At 39.0% G+C, this 21010-nt stretch overlaps 2 protein-coding genes across 3 annotated transcripts in view; one reads left to right on the forward strand and one right to left on the reverse strand.

Annotated features, from left to right (window-relative positions):
* Nucleotides 1-20158, forward strand: part of RYR3 (ryanodine receptor 3) — a 262055-nt gene extending 241897 nt beyond the window's left edge. Inside the window, exons 91-106 of the mRNA XM_081857249.1 lie at nt 514-1835; nt 2409-2467; nt 4921-5092; nt 5538-5624; nt 6449-6646; nt 7150-7280; nt 8656-8698; nt 9361-9488; nt 10642-10702; nt 12217-12363; nt 14128-14262; nt 15753-15909; nt 16581-16645; nt 16849-16949; nt 18145-18196; nt 19216-20158. Of these exons, the coding sequence (XP_081713375.1) occupies nt 514-1835; nt 2409-2467; nt 4921-5092; nt 5538-5624; nt 6449-6646; nt 7150-7280; nt 8656-8698; nt 9361-9488; nt 10642-10702; nt 12217-12363; nt 14128-14262; nt 15753-15909; nt 16581-16645; nt 16849-16949; nt 18145-18196; nt 19216-19311 (2954 nt within the window). The 3' untranslated portion in view covers nt 19312-20158. The remainder of the gene's footprint in view (nt 1-513; nt 1836-2408; nt 2468-4920; nt 5093-5537; nt 5625-6448; nt 6647-7149; nt 7281-8655; nt 8699-9360; nt 9489-10641; nt 10703-12216; nt 12364-14127; nt 14263-15752; nt 15910-16580; nt 16646-16848; nt 16950-18144; nt 18197-19215) is intronic.
* Nucleotides 20159-20219: 61 nt separating this feature from the next.
* AVEN (apoptosis and caspase activation inhibitor) overlaps nt 20220-21010 on the reverse strand; it is a 107604-nt gene continuing 106813 nt past the window's right edge. For both annotated transcript variants that reach the window (XM_081864967.1, XM_081864968.1), the window contains exon 6: nt 20220-20683. In XM_081864967.1, coding sequence (XP_081721093.1) covers nt 20565-20683 — 119 coding nt within the window. In that variant the 3' untranslated portion in view covers nt 20220-20564. The remainder of the gene's footprint in view (nt 20684-21010) is intronic.

Below are 21010 nucleotides of genomic sequence, written 5' to 3' on the forward strand. Positions count from 1 at the left end.
TTTCCTTTCCTTCTCCTCCTGCGATGAGGCTACATTTTAATGTTTTAATGTTTCCATATTTTAATGTTGTATTTTAATTTTGTTTTTAAGTTGTAATCATTCAGTTTGTTTTTATTATTGCTTGTAAGCCGATCTGAGCTCAGCCTTGGCTGGGGAGGGCGGGGTATAAATAAAATTTATTATTATTATTATTATTATTATTATTATTATTATTATTAATTTAATTTATATTCAGACCATCACAACAATTCTACTTGGTAATATGGATGAATGAATGACATTTTATTGTCTAAAGCCATAGACCACCACCACAGATAATTCTAAATAAGAGATGGGCATAAATTTAGTTGTGCAATAATATTGAACAGTAGTTCTCAACCAAGGGTACATTTAAAACAAACTTATAATAAACATGAAAACACTTTCTCCACATTTCTAAGGATGTATAAGAAATATATTTTCAATGTATGTTTATATAAAAACTAAGTAACAATTTTTAAACTCACAATGTAGGTAATGTTGTAAATGGCACTATCGGGAAACAGATGGTGGACACTCTGGTTGAATCATCTAGCAATGTAGAAATGATATTGAAGTTCTTTGACATGTTTCTCAAGTTGAAGGATCTAACGAGCTCAGAAGCTTTCAAAGAGTATGACCCAGAAAGTAAAGGCATAATTTCCAAGAAGGAATTCCAGAAAGCCATGGAAGGTCAAAAGCAATATACGCAATCGGAGATTGAGTTCCTGCTGTCCTGTGCAGAAACGGATGAAAATGACATGTTTAACTATGCCGATTTTGTTGAAAGATTTCATGAGCCGGCGAAAGATATTGGATTTAATGTGGCTGTCCTCTTAACAAACCTATCAGAACACATGCCAAATGATTCGAGGCTTCAGACTCTATTAGATCCAGCAGAATGTGTCCTTAACTATTTTGAACCTTACCTTGGGCGCATTGAGATAATGGGTGGTGCCAAGAAGATAGAACGGGTTTATTTTGAGATCAGTGAATCCAGTAGGACGCAGTGGGAAAAGCCTCAAGTGAAAGAATCAAAAAGGCAGTTTATTTTCGATGTTGTAAATGAAGGTGGGGAACAAGAGAAGATGGAGCTTTTTGTAAACTTTTGCGAGGACACGATTTTTGAAATGCAGTTGGCATCTCAGATATCTGAATCGGATATAGTTGACAGACCTGAGGAGGAGGAAGATGAGCCTTGCTATGTGAGGGAAATTGGAGAAGATGAGAAAGGAGAGCAGTCCCTTGAATCAGCTTCAGCTTTTGCTATGGCATGCGTTGCAATAAAGAAAAATGCTGCCACTGTTTTTAAAATGATAAGACTGAAAAACTTAAGAAAACAGTACAGAAAAGTGAGAAAGATGACTGTAAAAGAATTGGTTAAAGTATCCTTTTCCTTTCTCTGGATGCTCTTTGTAGGATTCTTCCAAATGTTTCTCACTATACTGTGCAGTATTTTTCAGATTCTTTGGAGTACTGTGTTTGGGGGTGGCCTAATAGAAGGAGCCAAAAACATTAGAGTTACTAAAATTTTAGGAGACATGCCTGACCCAACACAGTTTGGAATTCACGATGATGTCCTTGAAGCAGAAAAAGTTGAAGTTACAGAACATGGCATTACAGCTGAAATTGTGCAGTTTGTTAAAAATGAGAAGGGAGAAACTGACATCTTGTCAGATATTTTTGGCATTCATACGAAGAAAGAGAGCGGATCAAAGCATGGTCATGCTGTTGGCCTAGGGGATATTGCTGATATCATTGGATCAGATACCCCTCCTTCTTTGGAAAGTGCAGTTCGCAAGAAGAAAAAAGCACAGGTAAACAATAAGTGGATTATATCTTATTTTATTCAATATGCTTCCTAACTGGTTGATTGTGAGAATAGACTTTATTCTCTGCAGAAACCTAAACCACAGAGACTCAAAGTTCTTCAAGCCCCTGGTGCTTTCCAGACAGCAGTGTAGGGTCCTCCTGATGCCCATAGTGTATCCTAGATTACCTGCCAACCTAGCAGTTTGAAAGTGTAGCAGTGCAAGGAGATAAAAAGGTACTGCTGCAAAGGGGGAGGTAAATGGCGTTTCTGTGCGCTCTGGCTTCCGCCACAGTGTTCTGTTGCGCCAGAAGCTGTTTAGTCCTGCAGGCCACATGACCCGGAAAGCAGTCTGTGGACAAACGCCAGCTCCCTTGGCCTGAAAGCAGAGATAAGTGCTACACCCCATAGTCGCCTTTGACTAGACTTAACCATCCAGGGGTCCTTTAACATTTTATCTTTACTTTATCCCAGTTTACTATAAACTTTTTGAGTTCACAGTGTTATTTTAAGCTTTTGAAATTGAGCATGCTTAATTCTCTATCATATCCAAATCCAAAGTAATTTCAACATTTTTCAGACGCCTGAAATTGCAAAAGATGATGAATCGGAAACAAGAACAGAATCTGAGAAGGCTGAGTAAGTTATTTTTAGCTCTTACGTTCTTGGGAATGACTGTTTTCCCATTTCCAGTGAAAGGTCAGCAGAGTGGGTTGATGACTCCACCTAGTGATCAAAAGGCAGGCAGCAACCTTTTGGGAGGTAAGACTCCCAGCATGCAGTTCTGTTCCTGCATTTGGTCAAGATGCAGCAGTTTCCTTTCCCTGAGCACATCATGGCTTATTCCATAAGAGCTGCAACAGCCAATGCTGCATTTTCATCTTGTGCTCCTCTACGGGAAATCTGCAGGACAGCCGCTTGGGCAGCGCCCAGTACCTTCACCTGGCTGCCTGTGCATCATGGGATGTGGCAGTGGGCAGGACCTCCCACCATACCTTCGTGCAGCTGCACTCCCTCCCTAGAGAGTTCAGCTGTTGTACACCCTACTTTGCCGACCTTTCACTGCAAATGGGGAAAAGTATAATTGTATTTACCTGAAATGTAGTTTTCCATAGTTGGTTTGGCTGTAGGATTCTTGTTATTATTGACACTGGGAGGTAGCATGGTTCTTACTTATATCCAGGGGTGTAGGAAGGGGTGGGGCGGGGCGGGGCGGGGCGGACTGCCCTGGGTGCCCTCACTGAGGGGGGTGACATTTGGTGCACCACCCACCCGCCCACGACTCCCAAGCCTACCCCGAGCTGTTGGGGTAAGGGGGGAGCTGCGTCACTTTTCCGGCGGCATTTCCCCCTTCCCCTTTGTTTTGACAGCTTGGGGGAGCCTTGGGAGTTGCAGGCGGGCGGTGCACCAAATGTCCGCCATGGGCGGCTCGCTCTGGTCCTGGCTGCAGGGGGCGCACGCTGCTCCAGGCACCCGAGCGGCTATCCCGCACCTGGGAGGGCACGCCCCCCTCAGGAGTGTGCCCGCCCTGGGCAGCGCGGGCATATGCCGCGCCACTGCTTCTATCCTTGCACTCCTGGCTGTCAGGCTTGGTAAGCCTGCAGACTGGATGCATGCTCAGAGTTCTGCCTCCCGAAAGGTTCCTGCCTGCCTTTTGACCACTAGGTGATGCCATCAACCCATTTGGCTGACCTTTCACTAAGAAACTGAAAACTACCTTTCAGGTAGGTACAAATGTACTTTTTAATGTTCATGTGTGCCGAGGTGAATGAGCTTCAGGCAGACCTCAAGCACAAGTTCCACTTTGAATTGATGTGTCTAGCAGTTCTTGAACAGTATGTTAAGGCAATTTAGTTTTAAAAGCCTCCTCAAAGCTCTAAAGTTAAAACAAAAGGATTAAACATCAGGGAGGAAGCATTAGAATCCTCTTGACTATTGTAGTTTTCAGTGCCATGCTTGCATGTAATTAATGCCAATGTTTAGAAGCAAGGAGGTGATAAGAGCTGATCAGTTTGTACCCAAGTTAAAGAAACTGATATATTCTCTCTCTCTCTTTTCATTGTTACTATTTGTTTTCACAGTTCTATAAAAATTAAATTTCCCCTCTTGCTGGACTCACAGTTTTATTTTTCCCTTATAATCTTATTCTCCTGTAACCTCTAGAATTACAGAGCCAATAACAGGGTTTAGCAGTGTACTAAAAGGCCTAGGGCTTGCCAATCAGAAGGTCAGCGGTTTGAATCCCCGTGGTGGGGTGAGCTCCCGTTGCTCGCTCTCTGCTCCTGCCAACCTAGCAGTTTGAGAGCACGTCAAGTGCAAGTAGACAAATAGGTACCACTCCAGCGGGAAGGTACCGCTCCAGCGGGACGTTTCCATGCGCTGCTTTGGTTTGCCAGAAGCAGCTTAGCCATGCTGGCCATATGACCCGGAAGCTGTCTGCAGACCAACACCAACTCCCTTGGCCTATAGAGCAAGATGAGCACGCAACCCCAGAGTCATCCGCGACTGGACCTAACGGCCTGGGGTACCTTTACCTTTACCTAAAAGGCAAATATCTGATTATTATTCTCTGTTGTACAGAGAATAAAATGGCAACCATTACCAATTATTGACCTTTGAAAGCCATCTAATACGGTTGTAGCAAATTCCTTAAATTAAAAATACATGGTGTGAAATAGTGTTTTTTTTCTTGTCTGTCCTGAATCTCCCATGAAAGAATTTCAGTGGATGACCCTGAGTTCTAGGGGTGATGGAGAAAAGCATTTCTCTATCCATTGTCTCCATAACATGTACTGTATCTGCTATATATTTTGGTAAGTGGTGGTTTGTTCACTATATGTTTAAGTGCATTTAGGATAGTTACAGGTATCTGAAGAAGTGTGCATGCACACGAAAGCTCATACCTAGAACTAACTCAGTTGGTCTTTAAGGTGCTACTGGAAGGAATTTTTTTATTTTGCATTTAGGATATTTTGCCCCATCTTACATTGAAACTCATTTGCCAGTTGGGCCAGAAATAATTGTCAGGATCTTATTTGTGAGCAGTGCAGAAAACGTGGCTGTTCGTTAATAATTGTTCTCATATTCTATAGCATTGAGGATGGTGAGAAACAAGATAAAATCAAGGATGATATGTATTCTGAACATATGGAACTTGAAGAACCTAGAAAACGGAAACGAAGGCGTGGGCAAAAAATTGAGAAACCTGATGCAGTTATGGCCAACTTTTTTAAAGTACTGGAAGTTTATCAGACAAAAATGCTGGTATGTTGACCTTCTTTCTTACTTTTGGCCAATGATTATATTAGAAAATAGCATTATATTATATTATATTATATTATATTATATTATATTATATTATATTATATTATATTATATTATATTATATTATATTATGTTATGTTATGTTATGTTATATTATAATATTATATTATATTATATTATATTATATTATATTATATTATATTATATTATATTATATTATATTACAGTATTTTTCACAACTTGGGAGGATAAGTAAGATATGTTGGTGCATTATGAAGGTTTTTAATAAAGAGACAACACTTGGAAAAGAAAGTATGAAATGGAACATAATTGATATATAATGATGATATAAAGCATTTTTTTGGATCTCCTTTATTAATTTGTTTTCTTCCTTTTCAGTTCTGATTCTTGTTTTAGGAACTAATAACATTCTTTGCATTTTCAGCACTTTTTGGCCCGAAATTTCTACAATTTAAGATTTCTTGCACTTTTTGTTGCATTCGCCATCAACTTTATCCTGCTTTTCTACAAGGTAATTTAATTGTATCAGTTCTGGCAAGACGCCTTCATTTTTCACAGTGACATTTGCTATGCTGTGGTGAAAATTTAGACTACTATTAAAGTAAGCAGACTCAACTAATCATCAAATAAATGCTGACAGTATAAAATGTATTAATCCAATTAAGGGTGAAATTATTATTATTTGATTTCATGGAAGAGATGAATTTGAATTGGTGACTTGAAAGTCATAGATCAGTTTCTTAACCACTGCACAACACTACACCAGCATCAACATAATACATGGCAGTGTTTAACATACAGATGTTTTATTCTGTGTTTAATCTGTTGGAAGCCGCCCAGAGTGGCTGGGTGGGGTACAAATAATAAATTATGATGGTAATGAACTTAAATTTTCTTTCTCCACCCCCTCAGTACATGAGGTGCTATTCAACTAAGCATTACTCAGAGCATTTCAACCACTGAAATTAATGGCCCTAACTTAGTCATGTTGATTAATTTTATGGATTTACTCTGAGTAAAACGTCATTGCTTATATAGTACCTCTGCCCTAAACATGTTTTCCTGATTCAGCTGCGGCTACACAACATTTCCCCTGGGTGGTTGAAGAAATGTGCATGGAAAAATCACATTTCAGTGGGCCTGAGAAATATTGTGCAGGAGCTGTGGCCAAGTAAACTGCAATGTGATAACGTCACTATAATTCAAAATAGTAGACCATAACTTTAATAAAAGATATGGAAAAAATGCTGGAAAAATTCTACCATATGTCCTTTTAAAATATATATCTATATATATTGTGTATACCCTCACTCCTTGTTTGTGTATCAATTTCAGGTGACAGAAGAGCCATTTGAAGAAATGGAAGAAGATTCAGATCTGTGGCATTCTTTAGAGGAGGAGGAAGATGAAGATGGAGTAGTCTTCTTTGTTTTACAAGAGAGTACAGGCTACATGGCACCAACACTTAGGGCTCTAGCTGTTATCCATACAATCATCTCTTTTGTATGTGTTATTGGATACTATTGTTTAAAGGTTAGTAATTTCACCCTAATTTATCCAGTAATAAAAGCCTCTTCATATTACGGTTTTTCCATTGCTCATTTCCAATTGCCATTCTCTTATTGATGCTACTGAATGCTTTTTTGTTTTAATTTACATACTTCAATGATACCTTATTATTGTTATTTTATTAAGTATTTTTGTGTTCTTAGCTCTTTTGGGCCCTGTGTATGGTAAGATAGAATATACATTTGATAGATATCAGCTCTATTTACTGATTGTTCTCTGGATCCTACAACAAGGCATACACACACACACACACACACACACACACACACACATATATCTTCTTAAATTCTTCACAATTTCTGGATCTTCTTAAATTCTTCACAATTCCCATAATCAGTAGATAAAGAAGATAGTTTCCAATTGTACAGTTCAGGAACACTGTAAAATGCAATATTCCAAACTATTTTTAAGACATTTCTAAACATTCAGCTTCCTTTGGAGCTTCCAAATAATTGTTTTTGCAATAGGTTCCTCTGGTTGTATTCAAACGGGAGAAGGACATTGCAAGGAAGCTGGAATTTGATGGTCTGTATATTACCGAACAACCCTCCGAAGATGACATTAAAGGACAGTGGGATCGCCTCGTCATAAATACGCCGTAAGTAACATGGAATACAACCTTGCTCCTGCTTCTTGATCAGAAGTTCAGCTAAAGAAGGCCAACACAAGCTGCTTGTAGTTTTTGCAGTTAGGCCACATTCCTGTTTTACTTTGGCACTATGGTTACTTTTCACCATGCCTGCTTCCCATGCTTCTTGATAATTTATTCAATGGGAAGGCTACATAGGAAAGAAGGGTGACATTACTTCCCATATCATCATCATCATCATCATCATCATCATCGTTGCCCCAGCCGCTCTAGATGGCTTTCAACATAATACAAACACAGCAAATGTCAGACACTGAAAACTTCCCAATAAGGGCTGCCTTCAGATCTCTTCAGAAAGTTGTGCAGTTGTTTATTTCCTTGACATCTGATGGGAGGGTGTTCCACAGGGTGGGTGACACTACTGAGAAGGCCCTCTGCCTGGTTCCCTGTAGCTTTGCTTCTCGCAGTGAGGGAACCACCAGAAGGCCCTCAGCGCTGGACCTCAGTGTCCGGGCTAAATGATGGGGGTGGAGATGCTTCTTCAGGTATACAGGGTCGAGGCTGTTTAGGGCTTTAAAGGTCATCACCAACACTTTGAATTGTGCTCGGAAGCATACTGTAAATCTTTTAGGGCCGGCGTTATGTGGTCCCTGCAGTTGCTCTTGGTCATCAGTCTAGCAGCCACATTCTGGATTAGTTGTTTCCGAGTCACCTTCAAAGGTAGCCCCATGTAGAGCGCATTGCAGTAGTCCAAGCAGGAGATAACCAGAGCATGTCCCAACCGCTAGGTTGGCAGGAGCAGGGGCCAAGCAATGGGAGCTCACCCCGTCGCAGGGATTCAAACTGCCAACCTTCTGATCGGCAAGCCCTAGGCCCTGTGGTTTAACCCACAGCGCCACCCGCATCCCTCACATTGTTGGAAGTGGTGACTGATAAATACAGTTGCTAGTATCATGTTTAGGAAAAACTTAACAGAAATGGTATTTTTAGTTGTATTTTCTTTCAGACATCTATTTTATACTTGGCAATGAACCTATGATAAAAATAAAATCTAGATAAATGTAAAGAAAAGAATGCTTTAAAAGGTTAACATGTACGCTGCAGAAAGGAGCTACATCATTTTCTTTCACACCTGGCAGGAGCTGGAGAAAATCTGTAAAATCCGTAATTATGGATCCGTAAACACCAGTATCACTTACTGAACAGAAATTTACAAATTATAGGCAATCACGGGGGGTGGGGGTGGGATCACTATGAGGCAGTAGATCAGAAAATAATGCCATCTTCCTAACGCAACCTATAGCAATAAAATACAAATGTAATTAAAGTCCTTTTTGTGTTTTTTGTTAACTAATTTGAAATTCTTATTTATGTATCTATGCAGATATTTTCCTAACAATTATTGGGACAAGTTTGTAAAACGAAAGGTAAGTTCTTTAAATATATGTCAAGAGTCATGCTATTAAAAATAACCAGATATGTCAAATTAAGCATGTTTGTTGTTGCATTATGTGTAAGAAATAAGCATACATTGGGAATAAAAGGCCACAGTTTTATTACAGAGTATTAGCAACAATGAAGTGAGCTTGTGCTCCAGGTATACCATGGCATTTCCTCTCTCTGTGCTCCTCCCAGCAGTCCCCCCGCCCCGGTCCTTGTTGTAGATATATGACCTGACTGTCTCCAGGCACTGCAACAGTCATCCGCAACATGGCAGGGCTGATGTTCATGTCTCATTTGCAGACATCTTTGTCTCCTCAACCTGCTCCTCTCGGTGATTTGGAGGGAATGTCCCTTAAATCATATTAGGAATAGCCATCTATGATGATGTATTAGTGATATTTTCAGCTCTTATTTGCAAGTATTGCTTTGTCAGGCATGTACAACCCTAGAAGAGAAAATAACTCGCATTTAATTAATTTACATAATAAAAATGCTTTCTGATTACTTTTTATGCTTCTATTTTTGAATGCCTCCACTCCTCCTGCCAACTGTCATTGTTTTAAGAGTATCAACCTAAGTTGTTAAAACTCCCGACAAATACTGATTGAATTAAAGTTGATGATACCTCGTATCTTTCCCCTCGAAGGTAATCAACAAGTATGGTGATTTATATGGAGCAGAACGCATTGCAGAACTCCTGGGTCTGGACAAAAATGCTCTGGATTTCAGCCCAGTGGAACATGCTGAACTAGAGGAGGCATCCCTTGTTTTGTGGTACGGTGGGATCTTTAAACTAAAGCCATAGTAGATTAGAGGCAAAGCAAATTCAGGAGTCCCTTTCAAAAGCTACTTTATTTATTTATAAAGTTTGGCCAGGCTGGTGATGGAGCTAGATAAAGCAAATCAGCGTGACGAACATTGTTGGAATTGCCTATTTTAAAAGGCTACAACAACAAAACCAAGAGATTTTTCATCAGCTAAAGAAATCTTGACACCCTGATCAGATGTGGATGGGTGTATGACATGAAATTGTGGTAGTGCAGAATGGCTTGTGCCGATACGCCATCCAGTTTTTTAGCAAGGCAGCCTGCCAATAGCAATTCTGTTATTTGAAACTACAGTGCCATACAGGGGGTGCAGAGTCCCTTACTTGAAATGGCCCTGTAGTAGTTAAAATGCTGTTGGGATGTTGCACAGGTGAGTCAAGCCTGCTTGAGGAAATTGTGTGCTGATGAACCAACATCATATTTAGCTACACTGACTTCTTTTCTGTGTATAAATGCTGACTTACCTTTCAGTGTTGTGGGCTAGCTCAGCACAACAGCCTCACTGTTTCATGACACTGCAGTAGATCAGTAGTGCTGCACCCTATTTTAAATACAGTGGTGCCTCGCAAGACGAAAAGAATCTGTTCCGCGATTCTCTTCGTCTAGCGGTTTTTTCGTCTTGCGAAGCAAGCCCATTGACGGCTTAGCGGATTAGCGCTATTAGCGGCTTAGCAGCTTTTAGAGGCTTATCAGCTTAGCGGATAAGCAGATAAGCGGTTTAGCGGCTTAGAAAAAGGAGGGGAAATGGAAAAAAAAGTCGGAAAAACTCGCAAGACATTTCATCTTGCGAAGCAAGCCCATAGGGAAATTCGTTTTGCGAAGCGCCTCCAAAACGGAAAACCCTTTCATCTAGCGGGTTTTTTGTCTTGCGAGGCATTCGTCTTGCGGGGCACCACTGTACTTAAAAGTAGGTGATAAAGTTGGATCATGTTTGGAGCTGTAAAGAAAATTATCCCCAATACACCTCCATAAATTCCCTAGAATATTTCAGCGCATATCGCTGCTGAAAAACCCCCTAAAACAATCAATGTGAGGGAAATGTATATGTTGATAAAATAATGATTATACCACTGATTAATTTAATATTATTTCTCTATTAGGTTAAGTTCTATTGATGCCAAATACCATATCTGGAAGCTTGGTGTTGTTTTCACTGATAATGTAAGTATACTGTATGAATGTGGAAAAATTCTTCTGCTTCATTATTCTCATTGTTGGTTTACACAGGGATGGACTAGATAGGGAACAAACCTTGCACTCGTATGTCCTTTCTTGCCATTTGAATTAGAGACAGTGATGAGGCATCCAAATGGACGTATCAGGTGCAGATGATGGATTAGACAGAAGGTGGAGAGGTCTGGGATAGAATGGTTCAGCTGGTTATCATCAGCATATAGGAAGCCTTTGTATAAATCATGCAAAGGGAGAGAATAGTGATAGAAAAGGAGGCCTCAATAGAGGCTGAGAAGGAGCTTCATCCAGCGGCAGTCGTGAAGCAGCAATCAGAGTTAGAAGGGCAGTCAGCCAGGAACAGACACGGAAGCTTGCATTGAAGGAACTAAGGAGGAAAAGATGCTCAACTGTATCAAAACGAAATGGAAACCTTCAAGGACTAAAAGGACAAAGTGGAGACTTTGGATTTGGCAATGAGAACATTATCTCCAACGTTTCGGAAGTTGGAACGGTTTTCCGGAATGGATTACGTTTGAAAACCGAGGTACCACTGTATTACTACTGACAGCGGTATTTATTGGAGCAATATTAAGTCATGACATGTTTAAAGGCTAACGTTACTAATGAACAATCTGTTTCAGATATTTGCAAATTTGTTTCATGTAATTTTTCTGTTGAGCAGATACATTCTTTTTAAAGAATGTCTTGTCTGGTACATTTTACTGACCTTTTGTTTTTTACTTTGGAATCATTTGGTTATGTTAAGCAGCCCTATATTAATTTTAAAATTATTCACTCCCTGTTTACTTTAAACCAAGAACTTCTGCCATTTTGTTTTCATGGTTTGCTTGTTCTCATCCTGAGGTGTCAGTTAGTTTGTCACCATTCAAGGAAGCAGCAACTGAAACATGTGAGATCTGAGGATCTCATAAGAATTTACTTACTATGGAGCTGATTAATAATGGTGGCTTTGCAGAAGGAATGTAATAAAGATATTTAAAGTATTGGGTTGGATCAAGATTGGGTTAGAGCCACGTCCTTCAGCATGCAAAATGACATTTTCTGATTTCTTAGATCCCTACATGAGAAAACTGAACTAAAATTCAGAGGTGTGCTTCTGCATGTGCAAGGTGTTGCACACAATCTCTTGAACCATGTTTTCTCAGCAGTTCATACAAAAGTGCCACTGGTAGAATGTATTCTGCTACTGCATCTCTTGACCCAACCTAATTAGGATACTAAAAATCAAATTATGGATGTAGCGCTCAGGCCTCCTAGAACTGCGAGCCACAAGCAGCTTAAAGTAATTGACCCAGGGAGAATTAGGATTCTTCTTCAGACAAGCTTTTAGCCCCTGTGTTGTATCTTTGTGTGTTGCTCTTGTATAGAACTGACTGCCATGGTAGAAAAGCATTTTATAAAGAATTTTAATAATAATAATAAAGCACAATACTTGAAAAATGAGAGTAGCAGCAGTTGCTGACATTTAACGTTTTCTTTAGTCCTTCTTGTACTTAGCTTGGTACACAACCATGTCAATTCTTGGTCATTACAACAACTTCTTCTTTGCTGCCCACTTGCTTGATATTGCTATGGGTTTTAAGACTCTGCGTACCATCCTGTCTTCGGTAACCCACAATGGCAAACAGGTGAGTTACTGGCAACATCATTTCTTTTAAAATGAATTATTCTCCTGCTGGGGTGGGGAACCTCTGGCCCACCAGACGATGCTGAACTGCAACTTCCACCCTCCTTGTCATTAGCCCTGTTGGCTAAGCCAATGGAAACTTAATTCAGCAACGTCTGGAGGGCCAAAGGATCCCCATCCCTCCTCTACTGAGAAATAATACTAATGCTGGAATACAATTAGTATATGGAACAACTGAAAACATTGGTATTGTCTTCAAATACATCATTAAAAACAGAGTTGCTGCGAATAATGTAGAAGTGCACAACGGTCAAGTGTGAGGAATGTTATACATAATTACATAATTAACAACCTCATGGGGTGCATCTCCGAGTGTATTGTACCATTCAGACTGCAGATGAGACAAACCAATCAAGAATTTGAATGATTCTCTCTATTTTTAAAAAACTCCCTGTAAAAAGAAAAAATCTAGAAGGCCGGAGAGAATGTTATGGCTTAGCCACCTCTTACATGCTGGAGTGGCTGGGGAAACCCAGCTAGATGGGCGGGGTATAAATTATTATTATTATTATTATTATTATTATTATTATTATTATTATTATTATTATCATATGCTGCCTTTGAATATGCTTGAAGCGTTCTTCCCCCATCCCAGAGGGAACATTCAGATATTTACATTCTACAGTCCAACGACAGATTCATCATGCATGGCTACATGTCATATGTTTTATATCTTAATTTCAGAATGGTGGTATGGTATGTTAGGTTGAACAATTTTCTTTTTCATAATTGTGTGAGAGAGATTATGTATGATTGCATGCACACACGAAATATAAAAACAGATGTCAATAGTTTAATGCTGTTTCCAGGGGAACAGGCAGTTTTCTCTGTACAATATGTGAACCTTATCTGCTTTTTAAAACAAGCACTATTCCACATTCCTTTCACTTGATTTAGTGTTTTCCATTCTAACATTTGTCCAGATCCACTTCCAGTCGTGTTTTCAAAAGGTGAATCCTCATGATTCCCTTCTAGTTGGGCATCCTATTAAAAGCAACGCAGTGCAGATAGATAGCCTTGCCTGGGCACTGGGAGTGCTAACTAACTGCCTGTGTTTTCTCTGTTCAAGGCAAATTTCTGGGCTTTTATGTGAATTTGATAGGAATGTTTGGAAAACATTGGGGGGGGGAACAGTGGGGTGCTCAAGCATCTCTTTCTATGGTTATCGTCATGAAAAACAATGCCTGATGGGGTGATTCAGTCCACAAAAACAAGTACACAACTTCACAACACACGGAGCAATTTGAACCACATATAAAAACTGGCCGAGGAATGGCTGTAGCAATACTACAGCCTGTACCCTCAAACCTTGTTTGTCTCAATATATTTTTCATGAAATACAGCATTCATAATACTCTTGTAACATTTTTAGGGCATCATAGGCCAAATTCAACAAAGTGGCCCCATTAGCAGAAGCCTGTGCAAGGACTTCTGCTAGCACAACTATCTCCTCCCTCTCCCCCCACCTCAGCGGTTCTGGGGCTTCAGGGGAATCTGCAGAACAACACACAGAAAAGGGATGTTGTTTCATCTAGGAAACAGAAATTATTGTGTTGACACAACAATTGTTTTTGGGTGACAATGATCCTCTCCATGTTTTTTTAATTCTTTATTGTCTAGGAATTTTAGTTCATATATATATTAGTGAGTGAGATTTTAATCCCTAATTGCTATTTTTCCTCATGTGATACTTTATTTTGGATAGCTTGTTTTGACTGTTGGACTCTTGGCTGTAGTGGTATACCTTTACACGGTTGTGGCATTCAACTTCTTCCGCAAATTTTATAACAAGAGCGAAGATGAAGATGAGCCAGACATGAAGTGTGATGACATGATGACGGTAAGTACCAGGACATCACAGTAATTATTTTAACTCAGAAATGTTACTGTGTGGGTAAAAGTACTATATGGATGTTTTTACACACACATTAAAAAACACATCAAAGTGAATATTATATCTTTTTATCTATTAGATTTATGTACCACCCTTCATCACAAGATCTTAGGGTGGCTTACAAGCTAAAAATGCAAGACACAAATAAATAGTTAAAACAAAAACAACAAATCAAGCCCCCCTTCTCACAAACATATTTAAAAGGCTGTAGAATGTTAATCAGCCAATCAGTCATTTTAAATCATGTATACAGGCATTTTAATAATAAAAACCATGGTCCGATAGTGCCCAATTTAAAGTGAATAGAGATTAGTATTCAGAACCTAAAGAGAAATCAATATACTTGAAAGTTTTGTTTGGATGTTTCTTGATATTATACCAAAATGTGTGTAAGGCTCAAATAATTTTCAAGGCCACTTTACTATTGTTGTTTAAAATTAAACACAGCTGTATTGGTATATGATACACAATTTTTGCAACATTTCTAACTTGGTGTCTTCTTTGAGACTTCTGGAGTCCGTCTTTCAGAGGTTGGACCGTCCCTATAGAAGAGTCAGTTTACAAACTCATAGGAGGAGGAATGAAGGATTTCAAACGTTCTTCACTGTCCACCAGAGAACATGAGAACTGATTTGGGGGGCATTATCTACTAGGAAGTTTTCCTTAGCAAGACCAATTGAAATGAATGAATGCTGTGCGAAAGCATGGTAGTGGATTTTGTCCTTTGCAAAAATATTACGTGTTTTAGATTTCATCAGATTAATTCCATTCCAAATATTTGGGAAATCTCCAGCCAACCAGGCCTCCCCATTTGGCCTGTGCGGTCATTTTGGGCAACCCATGTCTCTCTCCTCCCCCCCAATACCTTACACCATTTATGACACCAGGTGTGGGGCTGAGAACCAGGTGATTGTTGGGCATTTGGGAAGCACCTGAAAAATACCTTTGCCAGCCCTGTACTCAGTGCTACCTAAATCCCAAGCATAGAGTAGGCAAAGCAGAGGACCTAATGATTAGTTTTTTTCATTTGTTTGGGAACCACTGTGATGGGGACTTTGGCAGCTGTAAATCACCTGAAGTCATTATGTCAGATGATTAACTGGTGAGTGTCAAAGCTGACCCATGAGTGAGTTGGGAAGGTAAGTATCTGGCTCACTGGGCTGAAAAGCTTCCCCACTTGATATAGAACAGGCTTCCTCAACCTCGGCTCTCTAGATGTTTCTGGCCTACAACTCCCATGATCCCTAGCTAGCAGGACCAGTGGTCAGGGATGCTGGGAATTGTAGTCTCAGAACATCTGGAGGGCCGAGGATGAGGAAGCCTGCTATAGAACATGATATAAAATGTAATAGCTGTTTAAAAATTGTACTTTTTACTCTTATAATTCAAAGCAGTTGGATTCTCTGTCGTGAAATGTAACAAATTCTTTTTTCCAGTGTTACCTCTTCCACATGTATGTGGGTGTAAGAGCAGGTGGAGGCATTGGAGATGAAATTGAAGACCCTGCAGGAGACCCTTATGAGATGTATCGAATTGTTTTTGATATCACGTTTTTCTTCTTTGTCATTGTCATCCTACTGGCCATCATTCAAGGTATGTTGACTGTGACGTGCTATTGGCATGCTATATATATTCAATATATGTAAAGAGTAAGTTAGGGATGCGGGTGGTGCTGTGGTTTAAACCACAGAGCCTAGGACTTGCCGATCAGAAGGTTGGCAGTTTGAATCCCCACGTCGGGGTGAGCTCCCGTTGCTCGATCCCTGCTCCTGCCAACCTAGCAGTTCGAAAGCACGTCAAAGTGCAAGTAGATAAAGAGGTACCACTCTGGCGGGAAGGTAAACAGCGTTTTCGTGCACTGCTCTGGTTCACCAGAAGCGGCTTAGTCATGCTGGCCACATGACCCGGAAGCTGTATGCCGGCTCCCTCGGCTAATAAAGCGAGATGAGACCACAACCCCAGAGTCATCCGCGACTGGACCTAATGGTCGGGGTCCCTTTACCTTTACTTAAAGAGTAAGTTTAGAAAAGGAAAGTGTCCAAACCTGTTTCCAGTGTGTAAGTAAAGAAATGCAAAATGTATTGACAGACACACTGGGCATTTATTCCTTTACAGTCCTTTAAGAAAGACAATTAGTTAACTGAAAAGAAAGATATGTATTTTAAACACCTCCACTAAAATATTAAAGGGTATAAATGCTGCAAATGTTCTTTTTTATAAAAATGTGAGCTACTATACACTACTTCCATTCCATTCAATAATAGGTTTGATTATTGATGCCTTTGGTGAATTAAGAGACCAGCAAGAGCAGGTGAAAGAAGATATGGAGGTATTGATAAATGTTTTTATTTATTCATTTCTCTATTTCATAAAATGTATACAACCATTTGATCGTTAAAAAAAAGAAACCCTCAAAGTGATGAAGTAAACGAGCATATTTTTGTAAATTTTATTTCAGTAAGATATTATACCCAATTACTGATAGGAATCTAGGCTAATTCATCATGGCTTAACCTTCTGTTTTATTTCTAGACCAAATGTTTTATTTGTGGAATTGGTAATGAGTATTTTGACACAACCCCCCATGGATTTGAAATGCATACTTTACAAGAGCACAACTTGGCCAACTACCTGTGAGTATATGCACATTCTTTCTTTGTTAAATACAAACCTCTAATGAACTTTTAGCACTAGCCTTACTGTGTAACCCATTGCATGTCTACTCTGAAGCCTTTTTGAATTCAATGGTGCTTCCTCCCACGGAAGCGCATACAAGATTCTAAGTGTGTGCATATATGATTGCAACCTTAATCTCTGAAACTCATTCAGTCTCCTCAGCACGGTGGTTACTGATCCAAGACTCAGGAAATTATTCATGTGCAGGTGAAAACTGTGTGAACAGCTAGAGCTTTTTGTTTACATTTTCTCCATGGTAAATCTTGCTGCTAAAGCCCCTTTAGAGATTGGGATCTGTCAAAGCCTTGCTTTGTAAAGTACCATGGACATAATTCTGCATCACCATAATCATTAGTAAGAAGTTGAATATGAAGTAATGAATAGCCAAGGCTTATCCTATCTGTATTTGATCTTATTCTTAAAAAATTATAAGCTGCTTTGAATGATTAGTCATAACCAGAAATAAAATATTGCAGAAAGTAGCAACATCAACTTCTTTAGGAGTGGAAGCTTCTTCAATGAGAATACATCAAAGGATGTTTTGATTGGTTTTCTAATTCAAGGCCTGTTGCCCACCCCCCTTGGATTTCCAAATATAATTTATTGGCATATGTGCATAAAATTAGATATGGTATTTTCAGTAATTCAAAAGACAGAATACCTGTGAAAAGAAAAGTAGCACTCTAAAGAGCCAGTTTTCAGAAAAGAGAACACACGGTGAGGCAACAGCCAGAATCTCCATGTATAAGTTCATACTAATCTGTATCCATGTTCTGGTTATTTAGACTGTGAAAGAGAAATACAGTCCCTGAGGGTGAAACAAATTTGTTTTTTGTGGGGGGGTTTTAAAAAGAGAAACATCCAACAAATGTTTCATTTCCTACCCACAATTTCCCCCCTCCTTTTGTGTCTGTTTCTGGGTACATTTGTCAACATTTTTTGGATTGTGAACTGGCAGGCACATATTTATATTTACCTATATACAATATTCAGCATAATTTATGCACTTTTACAAAGAGCAGAAAAAATATATTAAATATTGTTGCTACTGCTTCCCCCTAAATAGAAATCATTGTTATTGTTGTTTTTGAGAAACAGAAGCATTACACTACAGTTTAAAACACAATATGTAGTTTGATATTCTCGTTCCAGGTTCTTCCTGATGTATCTCATTAATAAGGATGAAACTGAGCACACTGGACAGGTAAGCATTATATTCATAGGAGCCAACTCCTAGCGACTGAGCTCCCCCCCCCATAAAATATTTAAGGGGGCTGGGCCATTCAAATAGTGTGGGTGTGCACCATCATGTGATTGGTTATGCTGGGCGGGGCTTGCTCCCCTCCACCCAATATTTTATTCAAGCTGGCACCCTTGATTACACCATTCATTACTACCCCTAACAGTGAACTTGAGCTATGTCTATTACTAAAGCAGAAAATCAGGCTGTCCTGATATCTATGCGGTTGGAGGACTTCCTAGATATGCAGAAAAATATCTGCTTGTAAATTTAAAAAGGATGGACCAGTCACTGAACAATAATGATATTAATATCCTGGGAGGGAGATTAGAATTGGGGTTCTGTGGTAGGGACATAGAAGCTATTTCCCTGGGGCTTCCCCCAAGATACTGCTTTTGACTTTCTTTGTCCTGAAATTTTGGTAGGAGACAGCTGGGAAAGAAGGTTTGGCTGGCTGTTGGGGGGGGGTGTCCAAACCTCAAGTTTCAAATATTGAAGGGTTTGGACTTGCTTAAAAACAAAATTGTGGGAGTTCTCATTTTCAGCTAACTCAATGATTTACAATAATTTTTCATGTTTACATGTTTAAATATGCACACATGCTCTGTTAATACAAATCCTATGAGCAAAACCCCTTGATATTGATTTTGCCCTTACCTCAGAAAAGCTTTTAAAGACTGCTCTGTCAAATGAGCATTTGACACACTTTTCAAACATTTCAAATTTCAACCCATTGCAACCCATACATGAAAGTTACAGGACTTGTGCAGCATTCAAGTGAATGTGTGTGCTACAAAATAAATGACACTCAACTGGACTAGGCTGACATACACCACTAAATTAAACAGGATTTAACAGATGCTTAATATAACTAACAAAGATGCGAATTAAACTGATGTTGACTTTGGTATATATGTGGTTTCAGTGAGACAGACATTGTCTGCTGTGAATCTTTTGAAAAAAGATCTTTCTCATACTTTCAGGAGTCCTATGTATGGAAAATGTACCAAGAAAGATGCTGGGATTTTTTCCCAGCTGGAGACTGCTTCCGTAAACAGTATGAAGATCAACTTGGATAAAATATCAACCAAGAAACAACTTGCACTCAAACTTACAAGATTTAGACAAAAATCAAAGTCTTACCATTTCATGGTGTAATATAAGTATTATGTATGTTTAATCTTTCGATACAACAAAACTAGTTTAATTTTACAAAGATCCAGCTGGGCTTTTTGCACCTGGCAGAACCAGGCCTTATATTGTCTGGATTTCAGCTTTCTTACTGGAGAAGTACAAAGAAATATAATTAAACTTTCAAATTACAGTATTCTAGTTCACAAGTTATTATTTGTTATTAACCCAACTCCTAAGGTAATAAAAATAGTTTAGTTGAAAGGGCTACAGCATTGTTTGTTACATGCACAACATCTGCAACCTAAGAACTTGAATGTCAGATGACAAGGCCTCAATTACTGGCTCATATTAGGATCCTAACAATATTTCAAACAGCTTTATTTCCGACTCCCCCACTAAGATCCAGAAAGAAAGTTTCGAATCCTTCAGTGCTTAAAACTTCCAAATATTTTACTGTCTATAAAATCCTAATTAAAGTGCCTTAAATATTTGCAGACGTAGCTATGCAAAAGTTTTTTTTTAGGTGGCATTTTAGATTGACATTTTTGTTAACTGGTTGTGTTGCTTCCCTGTCTTACTGTATGAAATACTTGAAGGTGAGTCATATATTTGTTCCAATATCAGCGTATTAGATGCAGATGGTAAAAAATATACTGTCTCCTGATCTTACACAATTAAATTTTAGGTCAAATAAAAATGCTTTATGGTCAACTAAGTAGTTAAGTTGCTATGTTTTTGCATATTTACTTTGAATAAAACGTGCCCACTGCAATAAAGAATTTACAAAACCAATCTTAACTTTTGTCATTTTTTTATGAACAAACTAAAGTCACACCACAACTACAACATACAGTTTGCATTCACCAGCACTGTTTATTTTGCAGCTTTAAGCGAGAAGTTCTTCTACAGCAGAAGCCGAAATTGTCCTGCTGTTATCTGAATTATTTTAAACCATCTGTGCAACATTTTTAATTTACAAGCATTTCAAGAGAATGTCATTATATTTCTTCAGGCAGTGTAATACAGAGAATTCCCTGCAAGGTGTCCAGCATATTTGACACAACAAAAGTTGAACATATAGCATAATTAAAAATCAAGGTGAAGTTGCTACTTAATTAAATACTTGTAAGCAATTATTTTATACCAGCTACTGTCATGTCAATTTTTCAGTTTACTTGTGTGCCAACCAAAAGTAGCCTTAGGAGATCATGCTGTCTAACCAGTCTTCAAGGTCCTCTTCAGAAATATTTTTGGATGTTGCTTCCTGCTGTTGAGATGCTGAGCAAATTTGTTCAGTTCCATCCAGTTCTAAAAGGTCTGAAGAAATAAAAACAGAACAAAATTTAACTAACTTGTCTGGGGATGGCTAGGCAGGCAAATGCTGACAAGCTCCAATAACAGCAAACCTGAGAGCCAGTTAGGAAGCTGACTCCATCATCCAGCTTCTAAAGGAAGACAGGCTGGGTGATTTAGAAGCCCCCTGCAAGTCAGGATCTTCCAGAAGACAGGAGAAGAAGAAAGGTAATAGCTGAAAAAGGGGAATCTATCTAACAATATGCTGTACCTCCCAAATTCCTGAGATAATGGGAAATAATAGGAGGCACTAGAATTGTAAAACATGTATTTTCCAGGCTCTGTATGCAC

The sequence above is a fragment of the Podarcis erhardii genome (genome assembly GCF_964252035.2).
Source record: "Podarcis erhardii genome assembly, chromosome: 1".
Taxonomy (NCBI): domain Eukaryota; kingdom Metazoa; phylum Chordata; class Lepidosauria; order Squamata; family Lacertidae; genus Podarcis; species Podarcis erhardii.